The sequence below is a fragment of the Coptis chinensis genome, chromosome 8 (genome assembly GCF_015680905.1).
Source record: "Coptis chinensis isolate HL-2020 chromosome 8, ASM1568090v1, whole genome shotgun sequence".
NCBI classification, from domain to species: domain Eukaryota; kingdom Viridiplantae; phylum Streptophyta; class Magnoliopsida; order Ranunculales; family Ranunculaceae; genus Coptis; species Coptis chinensis.
The window spans coordinates 95,518,741-95,541,570 of NC_141463.1; the positions used below are offsets into that span (position 1 = coordinate 95,518,741).

Genomic DNA, 22,830 nt, shown 5'->3' on the forward strand with positions numbered 1-22,830 from the left:
CCCAGCTAAATTATCTAAACAAGGTTAAGAACAATTGGAAAACTATAAACTAACCTTGATGCGGCGTATGCATAAAATATTGCAACTATAGAGAAGACCGGCAAGAACACCACATATTCCTGGCAGCATAGATCTTTTCCACGATGAGAAAAGGTGCTGTGAGGTGAAAGTAAAAGTACATTTAGAATTTAGTTGAGAACAAAACTATTTGACGTCGAGCCAACCTAGAAATAGATAAAAAGTGAAAACCATGAAGTAGTTATAGAACCAACTTACCTGAAGACCTGCCAAATATACAAACGACTTGTCAGAGAAGTTAATTCCAAAAATGTGAAACCGTGTCGAGTCGAAACAGGGATGTCAAAGTAGAATGGTACAAATGAAGAAAATATAAGACCATAAGGTCCAGATGCCAGCATGTTCAAGGAAGGATCTGCAAAATCAAAGAAATAAAACTTCACCCTAATTTATTGCTTTACAATCCTTTTAATAAAGAAATCCATCAAAAAATTAAGTGCTCAGAAAAAGGACTGGTGAACTCTTCACACACTATGGTCCAACAAACTAAAACTTCTCATCAATATGAATCTCTATCATTAATATTTCAACAGTAGAAAAAACCTGAAAGGCACCATATAGATCAGACCAGCAAGGGACCATTATTTGCGTAAAGGCTCTATGAATTTTCAACAAAGTGAACATGCACAAAAATCGAGACAAACAAAGGACCGTGTGGGGGTAGATAACTCACCGAGTATTTATTAGACCCAATTTGCCTCTCAAATACCCTGAAGTAGTAGAGTAAATACAGTCCAAACATCCATTCCGGTGTCGATGAAAAGGTGAACACAGACGCAAATAACCTCCATAGATGAAGATGTCCTGTCAACAAAAAAAAACAAAAAATCAGACCATAGGTAAAGAGATCTTTAAGTTTAGTTTTATTTTACAAAACACAAACAGACTGCCACGGGAGCAAACGACATGAAATTAAGTAAACAACAATGCACAACTCAGTATAAACAACAACCAAGAATCAAAATATATATTTCCAATCTAATCAATACCCAAATCTCTAAACACAAATAGAGTACCTGATATTATAAACCGAGTTTGGAAGAAGAACCTCGAACTCCAATTAAAATCATAAGAAGAGCAGATGCAATAACAAACGCTCTCGTAACTGGAGCATTATCTGACAAAAATTTGAACCATTAAAACAAAATTGTAGAAGCAATTAATAAATAAATAAATAAAAGAAAAGGTTGTTTGTTAAGAAGGGTGTATGGAAACCAGACGGTCCACCGTTCATCTCTTCTTCTTGTTTGAAAACTCAGAGAGAAGAGAAATAGGGGAGAGATTTTTTTTTTCTTTTCAAAAAGAGATACTGTATTTAATCTTGATACTGTATACGACTCAACTACAAGTATATGATACTGTATTTAATCCCATATATGTGCAGGGCTTTCCTCAGCTCTTATGTACCATTTGACTCTTCACATGATTAAAATCACAATTAGAACAGTAAGACCTGCACCTGGTGTTGTCAGAGATGCTTCCCTCTGCTTCACTGCCCACTTCCTGGTGGTCTTTCCTGCTTAGGGTTGTTTGTCTCCACCGTGAACCAAGGCTATATTGGTTGAATACCACTATGAAAGTATCTACTGAAATAATTTTGCATGAGACGTAACAAGTAATCAATTAAGCCTTCGGTAAAACAAGAACTATACTAACAACTAAAAAAACAAGAGAAATGAGATGGAAAAGTTTTAGTTCTCATTCTTTCCCAAAATTACAACCATGTTCCCTCCCAACTGGGCATCCTGATTTATTGATGATGAGCAACACACTGTAACCAGTGGTGCCTCGTGACCTTGTGTATTGTTAAGGAGGAGAATTCTGGTATCTCCTCCCTGGTCGAGAAACTGTTCTCAAAATGAACCATGAGACAATAAAAGCTATAGGGTGGCATATTACTCTTACTGCAAGACAGTAGAAGCAAATATGTGCACGTAACATTTGAAGAGGAAACTTATCACTAACATATGGGGAAATTGAATTCAGTTTATCGAATCAGAAAAATAAGTTCTCTTACTGCTCTTATGACAACAGCAGAGACTTCCAATCTCATCGCAAGTCTCGGGTGACCAACAACACCATACCACCACCCTGTGAAGCATACAAGTACTACAACACAAACAACTAACTCAATAAATTTGTTTTATTCTAGTTTTAAGGATAAACTTGGTATAGAATATTGAGGTAGAAAATTCGAGAAAGTAGATTAAATATTGGAAACTTAATGCAGTCTTGTACGACTGAATCAATAAATTTCAAGAAAGAATTAGAATTCAGGCGTCGTGAACACACCATAAGGAAGTTCTTTGTTTCCTCTCCACTGAATCTCAACATGGTCCCCGGATGTAATTTGTCTAAACAATCCGAGGCATGAACATTATGAGGGGAATGTCTACTGGTGGTGCTCTTATCCTATCCCGATTACGCATTTTGCTCTATCACTGGTGTCATGAGATGGAGCAAACATCCAATGAACAAAATAAGTTCCAGAAGGTGCGCACACCCACTCAAATGAGCTAAGGATACACTGAAAAGTGTCAATAGTGCAAGTACTAGCATATTGGTCATTTTCTATCCGTCATTCTATAGCTTTAAACAATTAGATGTTTTAAGGTTTTAAAATTGATGTTGAATTAGAATAATGACAACATGAGATCATCCTCAGACGTTGTGAAAATGAAAATGTAGGATAAACTTTGATACCTTGCTTGAAAGGTGTGCGTGAAGCAATCATAGCAAAGTTCCATCATAACACGACAACATATCTTGAAGCGTGCCCATTCTGAAATGAAAAGATGGAAAAGAAGAACCTAAATTTCAGACATTTTAAAACCATAACCGTCGGGGACGTTGAAACTCATAAACTATTCATTACAAATCGAGAGTCAAGCATTATATTGTAAATATCTGAGGAAAAGAACATAAACGAATGAAAAATTACAGAGCAAACCAATGATTTCTTGTCCTCTCTTTCTCTTTCCTATTCATTTATTAGTAAAAGATGTGATTTTACCTTTCAATTAAACCGTCGTTGGAGTCAGTTACGTTCTCTGTGAACCCTTGTACCAAAAAATGTGTCTCACGATAGCCTGCAATTCTTTCTTGACCTCTAATATCCATTCTCTCTGACGGTGATTCCACGGAACATGCAACCCTAATTCTGACTATTGCAATCATGCACTCTAGCAGTTTTGTTCTTCTGTGACTGCTGATTCTCATGGTATTAGTATCTCCTAAAGTGTCATCTCCTTCAAATAGAAGTATTGGATCTACAATCTTTATAAGTTGATCTTGCAAACCGTTGCTAGCATAGTTATGGAGGTTTAAACCGTTTGTAAACATCTCATCGGTTGGTCTCCTTCCTGTGGACATTTCCAACACCAAAATTCCATAACTGTACACATCACCTTGTGTGGATGCATCAACTCCCATACCATATTCTGCAATATATACATCAATCACTAGTTTCCATAAAACCATTTAAACGTAACAAAAATATATATATTAAGTGTCATTGGCCAGCAAAAAGAAAATGAAAAAAAAGAAAGAATATAATAGTAATACCGTAATGCTTTACGTATATCCATTAATATACTACATAAAGATTGAAAAGCTCCTCACAATAAATCGGTTAAGATCTTGATAGAAGTAAACAAACTAGGTTAATTACCACCACCACAACCATAGTTCTTTTCAATCCTCAATCTTTTTGAATTTTAACTCCACTAACATAGGTGAAAAGAAATTAGATCAAATTAATCGTTTTATTATCTCTAACGACTCTTTAGTCGCACTAACTTAACATTCCTTTTTCCTCTTTTAAGATATCTAAATAAGTATGCTATAAGCTGGGAGATGAAAACATTCAACAATACAAGGTCCTCTTTAAGCTCGTGGTAACTGGGTCTTAACGGTGCACGTCGAACTTAACAAAGGGAATAAAAAAGACAAAGATTTGAGTTTCACTAAAATGTTCTTTGAACATAAAGATTATAACTAATGCAATTATGCGGATAATGATTTTAATGCATTTATGAATTGGAAAAAAGGACCTAAATCCACATATGTGATATTTAAATTCTTACGGGCGGCATAGCCAATAGATCCTTTTTAGCACCTTTGAGGTACTTTGATTATCATGCAAGTTCTCTAGTGATCCCGAAGAAACTTTGCCAAACCAAAATCACTAACATGAGCTACCATATCATTATCAAGAAGCACATTGCTTGGCTTTAGATCACGATGAACAACCAAAACATGGCATGTGATCAAATCATTGGAGTAATCTACAATGAGTGGTCAATGAATTAACAAATGTACAATATTGCGTACATTGCATTATTGAAGTGAGATCATAATTCTAGAGGCTCATTTCCATTTTCTCAAGTGCAGCTTGACTAGTCACTAGTCCCTAGTCCCAAGCATGGCCTCAAGTCAGTAGTTTTCCAAAACCAGATGCAGTTACGAAACCCCAGTGATTGTCACTCACCACAGGCCACAGACTAAAATTTCAGCTTGTCGTTCTTATTAATATAGAGCCTTGAACGGAGTTGATTGGCTTAAAATTATTTCCTGATATGTTAGGTTGGCTACTTGGCTATACACTGTTTGAGCCTTTGAGGCTTTGGTAGAACTTAATCTTGGCGACCAGTAATTGCCACAGGAGCACACTCCTTCAACAAAGTGGTGAAAGCGATAACAGTCCCTCATTATGATTTCTCTATCTGTAAGTTTGGATATGAACTTGGTTGCCTCGTGGCAGTCCCCCACACACTCTCAGGTTCTTGATGATTCCCAAAGGGGTTCCATTTGGCCTAATGATTAGGCCGAAAGCTATGGCCAACTTTTCGCTGTGTCCATAGAGGCTGTCTTCCTTCTCGTCTTCTTCCAAATTCTGCAACACGTACTCTGTGTCTGGGACATAACCAATCTCCTTTATTTCTGAATACAAGCTGTTCATCTTGGCAGATATCTCATCTACCAATGAGTGTGAAGTGTCTCCAACAATGAAGCTGTGAACTCTACGTTTCACCTCTATCCAACTGCAACCTGGAGGCTTTGTCACCCCTCTGTCCTTCATCAATCTTCTTATCCTTGCTGCATCTCCCCATCTTACTGCTGCTGAATAAATGTTTGCTAAGAGTATGTAGTTCCCAAAATATGTGGGTTCCAGTTCAAAACGATATCCTGCAGCATACTCTGCAAGCTCAGGGTTGCAGTGGATCCTACAAGCACCTAACAGTGAGAACCAAGACAATTGTTACCTTGTTGGGTTCAATGTCGCTTACGAGCATTCCTCTCAGCGCTAACCCCCTGTCCATGCTGAGCACAAGCAGAAATAATTGAATTCCAAGCAACTACATCTTTATCGGAAAGCACATTGAAGACATAGCAGGCCCATTCCATGTGATCACATCCCGAGTACATTGTTATAAGAGTACTTCCTACACCGGTGGACAACTCGATCTGTTTTCTAATAACAAACTCATGGATTTCCTATCCTAATTTCAAATCCTTCACCAGGGAACAAACTGCTAAGGCCCCAGACAACGTGATCGAGTTCCATGTAACGCGGTCAGGTTGTACACCAGCAAGCTTCATGCCCTTAAAATACTTCAAAGCTCTGTTTAAATCCCCTTTCAACGCATAACCTGAAATCATAATGTTCCACACCACAACATCCTTGAATTCCATCTCCTCAAAGAACTCCCAAGCAACCTCCATCTTCCCACATTTTACAAACATATCAAGAACACATATATTCACAGACAATTTGTTTCCGGACAGACTTAACACCTGTAAACTATGAAGTTTTCCAATAGAAGATGGAATACTATCGTAAAAGTTATTAAACTCGAGACCTAATAGAAACAAATTGACCAGGTTCCCAATCCCTTCTGGGATAATTCCAGATATTTGATTGCCTCCTAGATACAACCTCTCCATTTGGTTGGAGAGATTGGTAATAGAGTTCGGGAAAACACCTCCAAAATTGTTTTGGTGCAAGTCCAACGTCTTTAGATTACTGGAGTTGGTCAAATAAGTGATAAAACTCAAATCATGAGCTTCTCCTGTTCCTAGATGATTACGTCCAAGATTTAGCCATTCGATAGTTTGAGGGAATTGAAAATCCTTAGGAGCTTGTCCTTTGAAATTGTTTTCTGCAATATCAAATGTTTGAAGTTGAGAAGCATTAGCTAATGAAACTGGGAGTAGTTCAGAAAGTTGATTTTCACCACCAAAGAAACCAATGAGATTAGGAAGAGTGATGCCCATGTCTGGTGGAAGACTACCACTAAATTGGTTACCGGTAATTCCTATATCATTCAGAGATTCTGGTGGAAGACTACTACTAAATTGGTTACCGGTAATTCCTATATCATTCAGAGATGAGATGTTGAAAATTGTTAAAAGGACCTCACCAGACAGTCCATTATCTCCAACATTGAAGTATGTTAAGCTTGACAGTCTACCAAAGCTGGCTGGAATACTTCCAACCGATTTATTTTCTTCCATATGGAAGATTTGAAGGGACGAAAGATTACCTAAAGAAGGGGGTAGCACTCCTGTCAGATTGCTTCTTTGAATAATCAAGAATGTAAACTTTGCCGTAAAATCTGTGCATTATTACTTATGAATTAATACGGTTTCAACTTTCAAGCAAAATGCTTAGTAGATAAGGTTTTTGGGTTGAGATCTATGGCTTTCAAATTTTTTATGTCTTAGTGAAGAAATCATTCTATCCGATTTCACCTAAACAGTAATATGTCAGTAAATATCCCCTTGACTATTATGGGCAATGTGCAAGCAATTTCTTATAAGAGGACAAGTTCCCTACAAGCACCCTCCATGGATTCATCCTATCGGCCTATCACTCTTCCTCACCCCATTAAACTACAAGAATCATCCTATGCTATGTCCCTACATTTGTAATCAGATTCCGTAAAGAGATGCATAACACAGAAGTAGGCTGATAGCTAAATGATGATACAATGTGAATTAGGACCTTTTTTTCATTTATATACACTGAGCACAATTTTCTAGATCATGTATCTGACCATGTTTGTTTCAAGTTGGTCATGTTTTATACAAAGAACCCATGGTTGAAAGTTGAAACATCATCATGAGAAGAGACCAATGGAGAAAGAGGTTGGAAGTTTGTTTTGCCAATAAACCAGAAGAGCGCCCATTTCAAGTTGCAGAGGGTGTATTTGAGGGCCTTTGTCCAATTCTCTTGTTTATTGAAACTCTGTGTGATGGTATAGTTCTCCACTTTGTCGTTCTCAATCCTAAAATACAAAATAAGCAAGGTTAAATACATACAATATACTTTCTAATGAATTGATGAGCACACTTTTTCAAGTTCTCTGAACAAATTTTGCACAGCTCAGGGCATTTTATGAATATGTGGCATATTAAGCAGACTACATTTATATTAGCAAATGCATAGACTAATAACATCGGTAGTCTTTCCTACCAATGCATCCTTCGGAGATCAACTGAGTAGCTCTTTGGTGGTTTTGATTGCCATCAGAAAGTACTCGAACTGAAAGGTTCAAACTGATGATCTTGAGGATGTTACAGATATAGAGGAGGAAGCCACCTCCTTAAAATTTCCTTTTAAAAAAGTGGACACAAATTAGCCTAAATTCTTAATAATTACACCCACCTGATACTAATGTGCCTACATCTGAAAAATGCCCAAGAGATTTTACCAAAGGATGAAAGAAGAAGAATGAACTTCGTTACAACAAGCTAGTGCTAGGTATCTAATATAACAAAGTTAAAGGGCCGTCTTTTCCTAACGGCTGCTCAATAATGTCTGGTCGAAGACCAGTAGCTTAATGTCAGAGCTGATGCATCATTCTTCGGTAAATATATTTGGTATATTCAAGAACCATTTAAATGAGTACTGTTTCAACAAGCTAAATAGGAACTTACGTGTAAGGGAGCTTGAAACATTTTTCTGGAGGTATGTTGTTTTCTCTATCCTTGGAATTTGCAAAATCAGAAAAATCCTTGAGGCAGGTCAAGAACAGGGTCATTGCTTTGTCATAGCGAGTACTCCAGAATAAGTTCACAGGGCCAAAGCTGAAAGAAGAAAGAGGAAAAAAAAACAATCAAATAACTAGATAAATATTCAAATTTAAAGGAGAAACAATTTATCACCATGGGAGAGTATCCTGGTTAACCCATTTGGTAAGACTGCATAAGAGTGTAGGTGGTGTAAAAACATCCTACCCGGACAAATCCCCGCCCATGGTCAAACACTCAAACGGACCAAATAAAGGAAATTCCATAAAGTTGGAGCTGATTCTCATGATGAAATCACATAACCGATATTCTATTAACCTTTCCCTTAGCTGTCAAATACGATGAGAGCTACATTCGAAATGTGGGATTTTCCCGCACTCATAGGCTCAAGTCCTAATATGAGTGGTTTATTACTGGAAACCTACGTTACATGTGCACGCCATATTTTGAAAATAATAGGCCTCCACTGAAGCAAGATTGGGCCTCCGTGTTGGATACATATCCACGTGTCCCTGTTGGACACATTGTAGGTTATATACCTCAATTTTCAATATTTTTCCGTGTCAGAAACTTCGGATACGGACACGCCTATCTGTGTCAATGTAACTCAGGTGGAAATGTTTCCTCCCAAGAGCTCTACCCATTCCCAAATTAATCCACTCCCCTCTCCTTATAAAAACTCACAATCACAATAGTTGCCAAAAGTTCCCACAAAATCAAGAGGTTGACCAAACATTACCTGTTAAAATGGATGTTTCCCCTGGGAAAACTCCCCACAAATAAAATGGAGGTTAACTTTTAAGGTTTTAGGAGTAAAATATCTCCTAACATCCTAGGCAGTACTCACCAATTGGTGGTACACTGTAAAGCTTATGATGCATCTTATCTCTAAAGAATATAACAGAAAAAAACAATGACACTTCTGAACAATTTATTAACAAACAAAGAAGCACTTGGTACTCACACAGTTCATAAGTATTGTTGTTGCTGTCCATAATCCGAGGATAGCTACCCATGGGAAGAATTTTTATACGGTATCTGAAATACATATAAGTTAAGGCTATTCCCACAGAGAATGAGAGAACCTATATTGATTGTTCTATTACTGTGACGAACCACTTTTTTTTCGATAATACTGTGACGAAGCATTGAAGTGACAATACCGGCAAGTTCTGATAACATAATTTCAAGTATTTATCTTGTCTCATATTCCTATAGAAATGAGGAATTGCTAAAGAAACATTCTTTTATAGCCAGAAGGATATATGGGAATCTAGCATGCTCATAGAAGTAAGAATTTTCACTTGTAAGGATACGGAAACTTTGGCCGAAAATATTGTGCCATTGTGTGGAGGAGAAGGCATGCCTGTCCCCATGCAGCATTTATTTCATCCCACTCAACCTACACATGATGACGAAAGAATGAATAAAAGAAACAGAAAGCAGTAAAAACAGTCACATGGATAAAAATATACAATGTACAAAGAATGAAAAATTGATTGCGATCAAGAATATCCCTCACTCTCAAGGAAGAGAAACACCAGAAGTTTAAAGAATAGATGTGCACCGACATACATAGCATATTCCCCATAATATTCCTAAGGTCATGTTTAGTTTCCTAAAAGTTGCTATTTCAAATGACAAATGTATTGAGACATATAGCAAGAAACTTAGAATATAAGCCCAGTTACCGCAACAATTCATAGTAAACCCTCTTTACAGATACTGCTTTGATTATTACATGAAGAAATTCTCAGATTGTGGTAGGCTCAGATAATGTTAACTAACCCCATAAAAAATTCGCAGAATACAATAGCATTAACAGGAAAACAAGAGGAAGAAACTAGCCTCCCTGCCTACACACATCAGCACTCGTAGCACTAACAATCTACCAATACCAACACATTTTATGTACTTCTAAATAACATAAACACCAAATTTTCACTCAATCAATGCCGTCCGAGACTAATAGCTAAGATTATAACATGTCAACATCCATCAAAAGATTGTCCCAACTCTTATGCATTTGTAGGACCTGTGTAACTAATAAACAAGGGTGTGAAAAAGTCATTTGTCCTGACACTAAAATTTCTCACATTCAATAACTTTGCTTGGGGTGAGCAGTGAGCCAAGCCTGTGCACTACTGCAACGCATAGGTGAGTCGCGACCCCTATAGCAAGCTATTTCATGGACCCTCGTCGCCTAATTCAGAGTTTAAAATGCATACCAGTATCTTTGGAAGACGGCCAAGCCTAAAATTATTGATTGTCCCGAACTCTCCATCATGATATATAGGGAACGCATCATTAAGCACATTGGTGCGCTTCAGCAATTCTAAATGTAATTGCGACACGGTAATCTTAGCCAAAATCACATCTCTTTCTTCCTGTGAATCAGAGAGGGAGTTGTATTCGTCATTTGCATGTGGGTAAGGCAGCTGGATAATAATAACAACAATAATAAAACTAATTCTTAAAACAAAATCCCATTATACAAAGTACAAATTACGGAAAACAAATAATCAAAGTTCTTTTATCTGTCAAAGACGGTCACAATTATAAGAAAACAAAACCGGATTATTTATATAATCATAGGAGGCAGCTAGATTAATGCAAAGAACTAAATAATCTGATAAGATTATATTCGAATTTGAAAAGCTCATAACTTTTGTTATGCAAAAGCAATCCCTAAAATTTTATTTATGAAAATATAACAACCAATAATATTTGATTATGTCAAGAAGGGTGACTTTTATTATCCTTCCAAACTAGGTCAAATGGTCAATACAGATTGTACATCCTAGTAGGCTATTACCCTATAGAAGTATCATTTAGAAATTGGAATCATCTTGGTTTCACTGATGGAGATTTGATTGTTTCATCACTTAGTTTTAAATAAGGCGATGTCTACGTTCATATCTAATTCAAAATTGAATATCTCATACTTATTTACTTCACTGTTTTAAGCCCTGCCATTCTCTGATTTAAAGGCAGTCTGCATTTTGACCTTGACTTCGCCCTGTGCCCTTAACTACGATGGTTATCATGTAGAGGGATGTTGGCTCTCTTATACATTACATTGGAAAGAGCAGTTTATATTTTCTCATAACCAAGTAAATTTCTTCGATTACAAGACTAGTGGAAATAGTCACAATGCGCAGAAGTAGATATTGATTACAAAGCACACAATATTTGAAGCATACCTGATGTGAAGTTAACTGGAACTGGAAGCTATTGAATTCATGCCAGTACCTAAAAGATATTCAATTAACAAAAGGAGGCAGTTAGATATGCAGAGTTTGGATGATTAAAAGAACGTGCTTCTGATTACAGAAAAATCCATAATGAACTTGTAAAATGCATTAGCAGATATCTTCTCCAATATGAAAAGTGCAGTAGTTATCAAGAACTTACCGTTCCTCAAGTTCGCCAAAACTCTTTGATTTTAGGTCTAATTCCTTCAACTCGGTGTTCACTTCTGCACACTGTCTCAGTTTCTTTGATTGCTTCTTCAAGTCTTCGCTCCTCTTCTCCAACCTAAACAAGTAATGTAGAAGCAAAACTGATTTTGCTAAAAATTCAAACAGATACATCAAAGTCTTACATGTTACTTGTTTCTCTGATTTAAGCATATGGTCCTAAGTAATACATCTAATTTATCCTTTTATTTTAGGTAAAAACACACCGATAAAAAACAAAGGTAAAAACACACAGATCACTGGGTTTTTCAACGAGGCTTTTGCCCCATCCCCAACGCAAATAATGTCTCCTTTTCTTGGGTAGATATTGAATATCTGAGCACTGCAAATTTCAATCATGTCGAGTCCTTTAATATACAGACTAGAAAACATGGATACGATACGACACGGATACTCAAACACGGCATTTTTTTTAAATATAGGGCACGGATACGTGAATAATATATATCTAAATATTATATAATTGAGCATTTTTCACCAAATTCAAATTAAAATGACAATTCTACTTCATAAAATGACCAATTCAAACACATTAAACAGTAACTTACATATATAATTTGGATTCACTTTATCTTTCTTCTCTTGCATCTCTTCTTAATTTGGATTTTATTTCACTTGTTTTTTTTTTGTTAAAGTTCCAAAAAAATTTATTGTATGTGTGAGATTACTGTCCCCCGTGTATCCCCCGTGAATCCCCGCATGTCGGAAATTAAAAAATTAATTATAAAATCAGATACTCCAAATCGCATATCCGACACGTATCGAACGCGTATCCGTGTTGGACATGTATCAGACACGGATACTTCACCCTTACGGACGTATCGGTGCTTCATAGTATACAGATAGCACCATCCAACTCAGTCATAGATATAATAGAAACTAGTAGCAAAAATGTAAACTATCAATCTTACAATGTCTCGTTTGTGTCAAATATATAAAGGCAAACATTCACTAAGCCAAAATTTGTCATTTGTTAGTATAACCAAACGGTCATCTGAGATCATGACTCTCAGATTCCATGTTTCAGTAAGCAACCATACAACTGGAGCGTTACTCTTTACTTTACTGCATTGGTACTCCAAAATAGAAGCCATTACACTACTGGGCTTACCATTTTTTTAACAAGTAAATAAAATACGGTATCCCCGGCATCCCAATGTGACTTATTATCATTACTACAAATACAGCGGTACTCTATCTGGCATACGGTATGTTATGCCAAGATAACAAAGAAGCCAGAGTATATGCATACCATTCAGTACTCGTTACTCACACAAAATTAGTAACAGAAATTTGACCAGACTCCTACATCAGATCAATTGAAACAGTAAGGTTAACGGGAGTAGAAACATCGCCAGGCATTTTCTTCAGAAGCTAAGAATCCATGAAAGCCTACAACCAATGTGTCCCAGATAAGATGCATTCTCTCTTCAATTCCTGAAAATTCCAGATGGCCCATTGAGTTAACAACTTGAATAACCAAAGGTAAAGTTCAATTATTGGATTTTTTTTTGTAAAAAAAAAGAAAAAGAGAAGAAGAAGAAGGAATCGGACAAAAAAACGTCTCATTTCAGTTACCCTGTACAGCCTATTTAACTTTCAAATTACTCTTTAGGTGGCAAGAATTGAAAATTACCATTAGCACCATTAGGAATCTTCCGAAAATCATTGATCAGTTCCTACAAGCTGCACAAAAGAAAACGACAAACTATTTAAGAATTTCCTAGCTTGTACAGCATGCTTATATATTAAATGCAATACAAGCCAAGTTGGAAGGGGAAAAGGAGAGAGAGAAAGAAATTATCAAAGTCGTGTTAGTAAACCTAGTACTAATTTCAACTGATACATTCATATGCACGATAGACCAATACTAAGAGAAGCAGAGAACTATACTGTAGACTATTCCTTCTCACAGCCGACGGAGACAACATACATTGATACTAGATATTATATTTATAACTACAGAAAATTCATGGAGAGCACATACGTTTTTTTTTTGTTTTGTCGTGATCAACTATTTGTGGGATATATTTCCCGAGATATTAGACTTGATAGTTGATACCAGATGCTATTGAAGACAAAAAGATGAGGCAAATGCACTTGATTTCAAAATAACAGCTAGAGAAAAAGATGTGACTTTACCTTTCAATTAAACCGTCTTTGGAGTCAATTACGTTCTTCGTGAACCTAGTACCAAGAAATGTGTCTCTGCTAGCGTGCAATTCTTTACTGACATCTCTGATATCCATTCTCTCTGACGGTGATTCAACAGAACACGCAACCCCAATTCTGACTATTGTAGTCAAGCACTCTAGCAGTTTTGCTCTTCTGTGATTGCCGATTTTCATGTTATTATAAGTATCTCCTAGAGTGTCATTTCCTTCAGATAGAAGTATTGGATCTATGATCTTTATAAGTTGATCTTGCAAACCATTGCTAGCATAGTTATGGAGGCATAAACCGTCTTTAAACATCTCGTCAGTTGGTCTCTTTCCTGTGGACATCTCCAACACCAGAATTCCGTAACTGTACACATCACCTTGTATGGATGCATCAGCTCCCATACCATATTCTGCAACATATACATCAATCACTAGTTTCCATAAAGCCATTTAAATGTAAAAAAAATAAATATATTAAGAGCCATTGGCAAGCAAAAAGAAAATGAAAACGGAAAATATATATATATATAATTGTAATATCTTAATGTTTTACATTCATTATACTACATAGAAATTGAAAAGGTCCTCACAATTGTCCGTTAAGATGTTGATAGAAGTACAAAAACTGGCTTAATTACCACTACAACCATAGTTCTTTCATCATTCTCGCTCTTTTCAATTCTAACTCAACTAACATGGACAGAAAAGAAGTTAGATTAAGTTGATAGTTTTTATTCAGTCTAACAACTTTTCATTTGCACTAACAATTCATTTTTCCTTTTTAAAGATATCTAAATAACTATGCTATAAGCTCCGAAGCTGAAAACATCCAACTATCCAAGGCCCTCCTATACCTATATCAGCTCGTGTAACTGGGTTGTTAATGGTGTCTAACTTAACATGGGGAAAAAAGAGGCAAATAAAAGCATTTGAGTCTCACTAAAATATGGCGTCACATAAATATTATAACTAATGCAGTATACCAAATATTGATTTTCATGCATTTATGAATTGGAAAAAGGATTGAAATAACTTATGTCGATCTTTAAATTCCTACCTGGAGCGGCATAGCCAATAGAACCCTTTACTCCTGTTGAGGTACTTTGATTGTCATGCAAGTTCTCTATCGATCCTGAAAGAAGCTTTGCTAAACCAAAATCACTGACATGAGCTACCATATCATTATCAAGAAGCACATTGCTTGGCTTTAGATCACGATGAATAACCACAACGTGACACTCGTGATGAAGATAGCTAAGTGCAGAAGCAACATCAATGGCGACATTTAGTCTTTGAAGTAGGTTCAAATTCGATTCTTCATCTTGTTCACTGATCTCTTGATGTAGCCACTTATCTAAACTTCCATTTGGCATGAACTCAAAGACTAGCGCTTTGAATTTATTTCCTTCATAATCCACACCAGAGCAAGAAGTTAGAATCTTAACAAGATTTCGATGGCGGATATTACGCAATGATTTGCACTCTGCCATGAAACTCTTTGAAGCTCCTTTCAATTGAAGTTTGAACACCTTAACAGCAACAATGGTTTCATATTGGTTGAGCATTCCTTTATACACACTACCAAAACCACCAGAACCAACAAAATTAGTTGGAGAAAATCCACCAGTTGCGTGAGAAAGATCTCCATAAGAGGCCTTAAAATGTTGATCACCTAATGATTGCGAAGAAGCCGTTTTCAGTTTACTTTTTCTTCTCAAGTAAAATATTAGAGAACCTGATGCCAAAAGAATGAACACGGCCACACTGATCAAAATTGCTATCCTGGAAGGATTGGACCTTCCTTGCTTGTTAGATTTCTTAATTCGGCATGGCAGCAATTGCAGTTCATGTATACCCCCACAGAGATCAAAATTCCCAGCAATTGAAAATTTGCTTGCAATTCTAAAGATTCCGTTCACTGGTACCTCACCTTCAAGTTTATTGAATGATAGATTCAACCGTTGGAGATATGGAAAGTCCTCCAAATATTTTGGAATTCCACCAGACAAATTGTTGCTTGATAGATCCAACCCTTCGACATTCTTTAAAGAACTCAAAGATTGAGGAACTATCCCTTCAAACAAATTTCTGTCCAAGTATATATTTTCCAAACTCAAACACTCACCAAGAGTACTAGGAATTAAACCAGACAACTTATTTCCAGACACCTTGATATCAACAAGATTTTTTAGTTTTCCTACTTCTAAAGGTAGGGAACCAGTTAAGGAGTTCATAGAGAAGTTAAGATAAAGCAGAGTGGGAATATTAAAGATCTCTTTAGGTAGGGTACCATTTAGGCTGTTTTGTCCCAGATCCAATTTTTGCAATTGGCTAAGAGCACCAAGACCTGAAGGAATGTTTCCTTCCAGTCTGTTCGTATCTAACCACAACATATTCAATTTAGTATTGTTTGCTAGAGAAGATGGGATCGGTCCAGACAATTTGTTTTCGGACAGACCTAACAGCTGTAAACTATGAAGTTTTCCAATAGAAGATGGAATACTACCGTAAAAGTTATTAGACTCGAGAACTAATAGAAACAAATTGACCAGGTTCCCAATCCCTTCTGGGATAATTCCAGATATTTGATTGCCTCCTAGATACAAATCCTCCATTTGGTTGGAGAGATTGGTAATAGAGTTCGGGAAAACACCTCCAAAATTGTTTCCGGCCAAGTCCAATTTCTTTAGATTACTGGAGTTGGTTAAATAAGTGATAAAACTCAAATCATGAGCTTCTCCTGTTCCTAGATGATTGAGTGCAAAATTTATCCTTTCAATAGTTTGAGGGAATTGAAAATCCTTAGGAACTTGTCCTTCGAAATTGTTTTGGAAAATATCAAAATCTTGAAGTTTAGAAGCATTAGCTAATGAAACTGGGAGTAGTCCAGAAAGTTGATTTTTATCACCATAGAAATCAACGAGATTAGGAAGAGTAATGCCCATGTCTGGTGGAAGACTACCACTAAGTTGATTAACTTCAATTCCTAACTCATTCAGGGATGAGATGTTGAAAATTGTTAAAGGGACCTCACCAGACAGTCTATTCTCTCCAACATCGAAGTATGTTAAGTTTAACAGTCTACCAAAGCTGGCCGGAATACTTCCATCCAAATTATTTTCACATGTAGAGAAGAATTGAAGTGACGAAAGATTACCCAAAGAAGGGGGTAGCACTCCTGTCAGATTGTTTCTTCGAATAAGCAAGACTACAAGCTTTGACAATGAGCCAAGCTTTGACGGAATATTTCCTGACAATTTGTTCCGACTTAAATCAACGACCCTGAGTTCAGTACATTGGGTTAGATTGACTGGAATTTCTTCTTCGAAAGTGTTATTGGATAGAGTGAGTTCTTGAAGTCGAGACAATCGACCGGTTTCTTGTGGGATACCACCGTATAGTTGATTGTGTTGCAGGTTGATGACTCTTAGGAAAGTGAGGTTTCCAATTTGAGGCGATAACGATCCAGCCAAACTCTGGCTGGAAAGATCCAAACTTATGACTCTTTGATGATGCTTGCCGCATGTAATGCCTTGCCACTGACAGAAATGAAAGGATTGGTTCCACGAGCTTAAGCCTTGAATTCCATCTCTAATAGCGATTAGAGAGTGAAGATCAGTCTCATTTCCTGAGGGTTTTGTCTGTGACATCAAGTGGTTAAAGAGTAGGAAGATCAAGTAAAAGTTAAGTAATGTAAATGCCTGCTTTGAAATCATCTTTGCAAATTGTACAAATAAAGGGGTATGTGGTGTAGTAATATATAGGAGCATTACATTGCGACGTGTACTATTTTAGACTTCAAATTTGGTCTTGCCTGTCAAGATCTTCATTAATATTGCCGTTGCATATCCATTAATATTTCCTTCAAGACCTCCATTAATATCTTCAAATGTCGTGTGTAATGGTTGTCGCTCTCGCTCTCAAACCGCGCTCTGTGCTAAATCAAACCGTGGTTCGTCAAAATTGGGAAAAACCGTCAGTTTCCTTTGATAGAAGAGGAGCAACAACTGGTTTTAAATCTACAACACTAGTTTAGTATAAATATTTGAATGGAGATTATGGAGGACGAAGACAGAAAGGACAGGGAAGAGTCAAAGATGGTGACGTGGTGTTTTTACTTTTCAGTAACTAACGTCTTGATGTGTGATTACTTTTTGTTACCGTCCCAACTCTGAACTACCAATTAGTACTACTGTTCTAGCAATTAGTACTACTGAACTATATACGAAATCAAACATTGGGGATTATGTTTCACTTTTGTTTTTTTTGTTTTTTCTTTGTTTTTTTTCTTTTTTTTCATACGTGGCACACTTTTTTTTTTCTTTTTCTCTAATTATTTTTTTATGTGGCTATGTAAAAGTTGCCAGCGTAATGCTCTAATATATATATATATCGATTATTCGGCAGATATCGCTATAGCAAACCAGTGAAAATTTCGGGCGAAAAAACATTTCGATCCTTCAAGCTTCTCTAATGGCAGAAAAATAACAAAACCCAACTGATAAAAAAAACTAACAACACTCCATCACTTTCTTTCTTTACCTTATTTCCCTGGTAGTTATTATCGAAAAAAGTGTGATGACGTGTATGGAAACCATTGATATGGAGGATTACTTATGACTTCGAGTCAGCCATAGCTATGGATATCAATATCGGATTCCCCATATTTGAAACCTTATTCTGTGAATCTGAATAGACTTGGTTCCTTGGGTTGTATGTGTCCAACCACTGCTTCCATTTCGTCTACGAATTTTGATGACGACAACACTGAAGACTTTACATTTGATATGATGGAAGAGGATACTAACTCAGTTGGAGATACGATTTTTTTTCAAAAAAATTCCCAGTCGTTGGATTCTATATCAGATTGTTAAAAACATGAAGAATAGTTTGTGCTTTGTGTAGGCACACCACGTGCAAGTTTTAGGTAGCCACATAGGAAAATAATTAGAGAAAAAAAAAGAAATATCATGCCACATGTGAAAAAAAGGGACGGAAGTGAAACAGAAGCCAACGTTGCAAAACGTGATACACTTCGTTACCCAAATTTTCTCAAAAAAAAGTTTATACCCCAATGTTTGATTTCGAGTATAGTTCGTTATCCATTTATGCATTTTTTTTCGTGTTTAAATTGGGTCCTTTTATTATAAAAATAAACATTAAAAACCATATATGATACATACATTGAAAGATATTATTTATGACTTTTTAAACTAACATTTGATTCAACCGACCAATCTCATTATAATAGCAGATAGTTTATGAATCAATTCAAACCATACCATCAGGAAAAAGAAATGGAAGATAAAGTGATATGCTGATCTATATTTGAACTCATTATATTATAAACCATTATAAAGTAATATTATAAAGTGATATTATAAACAGCAGTTTCTTATTGGTCCAAACCATTTTCGGGCACATAAACAATTTTTTCGGGCCAAATAAACAATATTCTCGGGCACCAACTCCACCAACCAACACTTGATGTCTTGTGGACAGCAAATAGTAGCCTGTCCACAAAGTTATTATGTTTAAATTTCTTCATGGTTTACACCATTTGTATTCCTTTTGCCAACATTCCATAGTTTGTTGATTCCTCTAGATCAATAATAGCAATTGTACGAACAGATTGCATGACCGCATTGGCAACTCATTATCCATAAACTTGTTAACTATGTTGAATAGCACAACAGTGGAAGTTGTGATGCCTCTTCATGTTGGTGCAATATTAGGTCTTGAACCTAATACCAACAAAGTTTATTAAGCAACATAGTTATATTGTGCATAGCCAAAGACCATTGCATTGATTTTTCTTAAATTTTGCATGATCACGAACAAGATCTCTATGGAGACGAGATTGAGTGACAAGAGCATTAAAAATCATGATGTCACTCTTAGTGTACCATAAATCAGGGTGTGATAATAAGGAGTGGGTAGAAGAACTCATCTTTATTTGTTTTTCTTTCCAAACTCGAAATCTGTCTAAATCTGACACTTTACACGAAAACTGATATATCTTTTTACTCTGATATTGAAACGCGTATCCGCTTTATTTTTGGAAACTAGATTCAACAAGCTTCATATTGATATATGGCTTGCAATCTAATTCAAAGTATTCCAATCTGGAGACTTTTTCAAAGACAACGTTTTTTTTTGGGTGAAGGGGTGGAGGATGATTTTTTTTTTATGTGAATTGAAAGTGAAAGTGATCGGAAGCGATTTGATGATGAATAAAAAATTGATGGTGATGAGATGGTGGGCAAATAAAAATAAAGTGGTGATTGATCGCTTTCTAGATTGTAATCGAGAAAATGTGGCTCTGAATACCAATTAATGTAGAACAACTAAGAGATTTTAGAAGAAAGAGATACGTAAATCTCAATTAGTAGAGAAGTGGAGAAGAAAGATAAGAAAAATAGACGAATTAAAACAATAAGTAAGAAGAAGATGAAGATTTAGAGTAGAAAGATAGATAATAACAAAGATAACTCAATTGAGAGCTTCTTGAATAATAATCATAATGGGTTGGTTCACAAAATACTAGAGAATCCATATTTATAGATATGGTTTATTGGACTCTAAGTAATACAAAATAGAAACTACTACTAATTCTAATTTGACACAAATTAAGAAATGATTTAACTACTAATAATAGTATTCTAGAATCATCTATAACATATGTATTCTATCCTACATCAGCAGCCCAATCAATACCGATCAATAATATCCCAATTTAAATACCGCCAAAATAACAATTGAAGTACTAATTTAGGAGCCTAATTAAAAGCAATCAAGATCCCAATTTAGTAACACGTGATGTACAGTAGAGATGGAGTTGAACACCCTTGAAGGGTCTTCTCAATAACAACTAAATTATTGATTTCACAAATTAAAGACTATTAAATATAGGTTAATACACCTCAAACATCATCAATTTCGTTCAGCCGTAATAAATTTCTTAGGCATCAACAACAAAGACTATTAAATATAGGTTACTACACCTCAAATATCATCAATTTCTTTCAGCATAATAAATTTCTTAGGCATCAACAACCATTGAAGTGTCCACATTATGACAATTTAAAACCCACTCCCATACTATGACCAATTGGCCATTAAACATCATCAATTTCTTTCAGCGTAATAATTTCTTAGGCATCAACAATAAAGACTATTAAATATAGGTTACTACACCTCAAACATCATCAATTTCTTTCAGCATAATAAATCTTAGGCATCAACAACCATTGAGGTGTCCACATTATGACAATTTAAAGCCCACTCCCATATTATGACCAACTAGCCATCAAAGGGTAAATGTACCCAACCTGCTTTGGCCCAAAACAAAAAAGGAAACACACAATTAATAGGGGGGTTATGATTAATTAGTCACGCCACTGATAATTGCTCCTAAGGTCATTGAAGAAGCCATCTCAACGAAATATAAAGGATGTGAGAAAGTCATATCTACTACCATCTCTCTATCACATTTTCCTGGCTTTTGCTCTTGTTTGCATGCAGTCGTTGCAGAAACGTATGAAGTGTGGGTTCTACTCAGCTAGTCAGGTCATAAACTCTTTCTTCCACGTACTCTTTTTGGGTTTTATATGATTTAATTTTAATTTTCTTGACAGTGTGAATTTGTTTAGTTTTATGTGATTTGGTTCTTCTCTTTTCAGAAGCACTCAGTTTTATAATTGTTCGGGCGCCTTAGTAATCAAATTAACTCATCCAATGATTATTTTTTTTTTCCTTTTCATAAAATTTGTTTTCAAGTCAAAATATCTAAAGCTTCATGGGAGGTTTCTTTCTTCTAATGGTGAGTCATCAATCCGCACTCCTAACTCAAAGTGAGAGGATTGATGATTACATATACTAAAATTGTGAAGCCTTTTTCTTTATTTGGTAAGATTATGATATACGATTATTGTTATGCAACATGACTTTTGATTGAAACATCCGACTACTTTCAGATTTTCATAATTTTCATAAGAGAGAAATTTTATTCATGAGGGAAATCTGTTGTTTCTCAAGTGGAGGAGCTGCAAATAATTATTCATGAGATTTTGCAGGAAGGTTATAAAATCTGCAAAGGTTTCCAAGTTGCTTCCATCATTGAGAAACTCCCTTCTTCGTGGAAGGAGTACAAAAATAGTCTCAAACATAAGAAGAAAGAGATTACCTTAGAAGATATGATCGTCAACCTTCAGATCGATGAGGATAATAGGAAGGCTAAAATCAATGTGGAGACTTCATAAATGAAAGCTAAGACTAACTTGGTTGAAGGTAACACTGCTAGTTCTTCTAAGTCTAAATCATCTAAATTCCAAGCCAAAAAGAAACCATATGTGAACAAAAATAAACAGTCCCAACCTCACTTCAAAAAGAAACCTTACCATCTTGAAATTCATAGCTATGTGTGCGGATCACGAGGTCATATAGCCCTGGACTGTAAATTCAAAAAAGGGTCAAATGATGGGAAGAAAGATAAGGCACAAGCAAATGTAGTTCAGGATGGTAACTTTTCTGCTGTACGTGGTTACTGAGGTTAATTTGGTGAGTAACATGACTGACTGGTGGGTAGACACTGGGGCTACCAAACATATCTGTGGCACTAAAAGTGCATTTGTGTCCTTCACTCCTCTGGGAGAAAGAGAAAGTCTGTTCATGGGTAACTCATCTGCTTATAGAGTTGAAGGAAAAGGGACTGTTAATTTGAAGTTCACTTCTGGAAATGTTCTTAATTTGAAGGATGTTCTTTATGTTCTTGATATTAGGAAAAATTTGGTTTCTGGTTCCCTTTTAAGTAAGAAGGGATTCAAACTTGTCTTTGAGTCAGACAAATTTGTTCTCACTAAGGGGGGAACCTTTGTGGGTAAAGGTTATTTAGATGAAGTCTTGTTTAAGTTCAATGTAACTGATTTTGAATTTAATAAAGCATCTACTTCTTCTTATATGGTTGAGTCCTTTGATCTGTGGCATAGTAGACTTGGACACGTTAATAATGTTTCGATTAAAAAATTGATGCATCTAGGTAACATATCCAAGAATACTATTTCTGAAAACAAGAGATG

The 22,830-nt window shown here is 35.9% G+C and overlaps 4 protein-coding genes across 6 annotated transcripts in view; all 4 read right to left on the reverse strand.

Moving 5' to 3' along the window:
• The window catches only part of LOC147484715 (F-box protein At2g26850-like), a 77,430-nt gene extending 74,271 nt beyond the window's left edge, over positions 1 to 3,159 (reverse strand). The window contains exon 1 of the mRNA XM_086576001.1: positions 3,092 to 3,159. The gene's annotated coding sequence lies outside the window, so the exon portion shown is untranslated. The remainder of the gene's footprint in view (positions 1 to 3,091) is intronic.
• Positions 3,160 to 4,227: 1,068 nt separating this feature from the next.
• LOC147484718 (pentatricopeptide repeat-containing protein At2g03880, mitochondrial-like) lies at positions 4,228 to 5,505 on the reverse strand. Its single transcript, XM_086579801.1, has 3 exons — positions 5,367 to 5,505; positions 4,831 to 5,313; positions 4,228 to 4,364 (listed from the first exon to the last, which is right to left on the reverse strand). The coding sequence occupies exons 1-3, from the start codon at positions 5,503 to 5,505 to the stop codon at positions 4,228 to 4,230; spliced, it is 759 nt and encodes a 252-aa protein (XP_086435927.1).
• Positions 5,506 to 7,063: 1,558 nt separating this feature from the next.
• Positions 7,064 to 22,830, reverse strand: part of LOC147484719 (beclin-1-like protein) — a 52,947-nt gene continuing 37,180 nt past the window's right edge. Inside the window, exons 4-9 of the mRNA XM_086579802.1 lie at positions 11,316 to 11,364; positions 10,341 to 10,550; positions 9,429 to 9,514; positions 9,079 to 9,150; positions 8,020 to 8,169; positions 7,064 to 7,367 (exon numbers count right to left, since the gene is read on the reverse strand). Coding sequence (XP_086435928.1) covers positions 7,163 to 7,367; positions 8,020 to 8,169; positions 9,079 to 9,150; positions 9,429 to 9,514; positions 10,341 to 10,550; positions 11,316 to 11,364 — 772 coding nt within the window. The 3' untranslated portion in view covers positions 7,064 to 7,162. The remainder of the gene's footprint in view (positions 7,368 to 8,019; positions 8,170 to 9,078; positions 9,151 to 9,428; positions 9,515 to 10,340; positions 10,551 to 11,315; positions 11,365 to 22,830) is intronic.
• LOC147484720 (uncharacterized) lies at positions 11,757 to 17,875 on the reverse strand. 3 transcript variants are annotated; one of them, XR_015203834.1, is made up of 5 exons: positions 14,811 to 17,875; positions 13,734 to 14,163; positions 13,228 to 13,277; positions 12,901 to 13,028; positions 11,757 to 11,913 (listed from the first exon to the last, which is right to left on the reverse strand). XR_015203834.1 is itself a non-coding variant. In XM_086575999.1 (4 exons), exons 1-3 carry the CDS (start codon positions 17,521 to 17,523, stop codon positions 13,271 to 13,273), a joined length of 3,150 nt encoding a protein of 1,049 aa, XP_086432125.1. In that variant the 5' UTR covers positions 17,524 to 17,874; the 3' UTR covers positions 12,174 to 13,028; positions 13,228 to 13,270. The 3 variants fall into 3 exon arrangements, 1 of the variants encoding a protein (XP_086432125.1); XR_015203833.1 differs by having other exon boundaries at positions 12,865 to 13,028; XM_086575999.1 differs by lacking the exon at positions 11,757 to 11,913 and having other exon boundaries at positions 12,174 to 13,028; positions 14,811 to 17,874.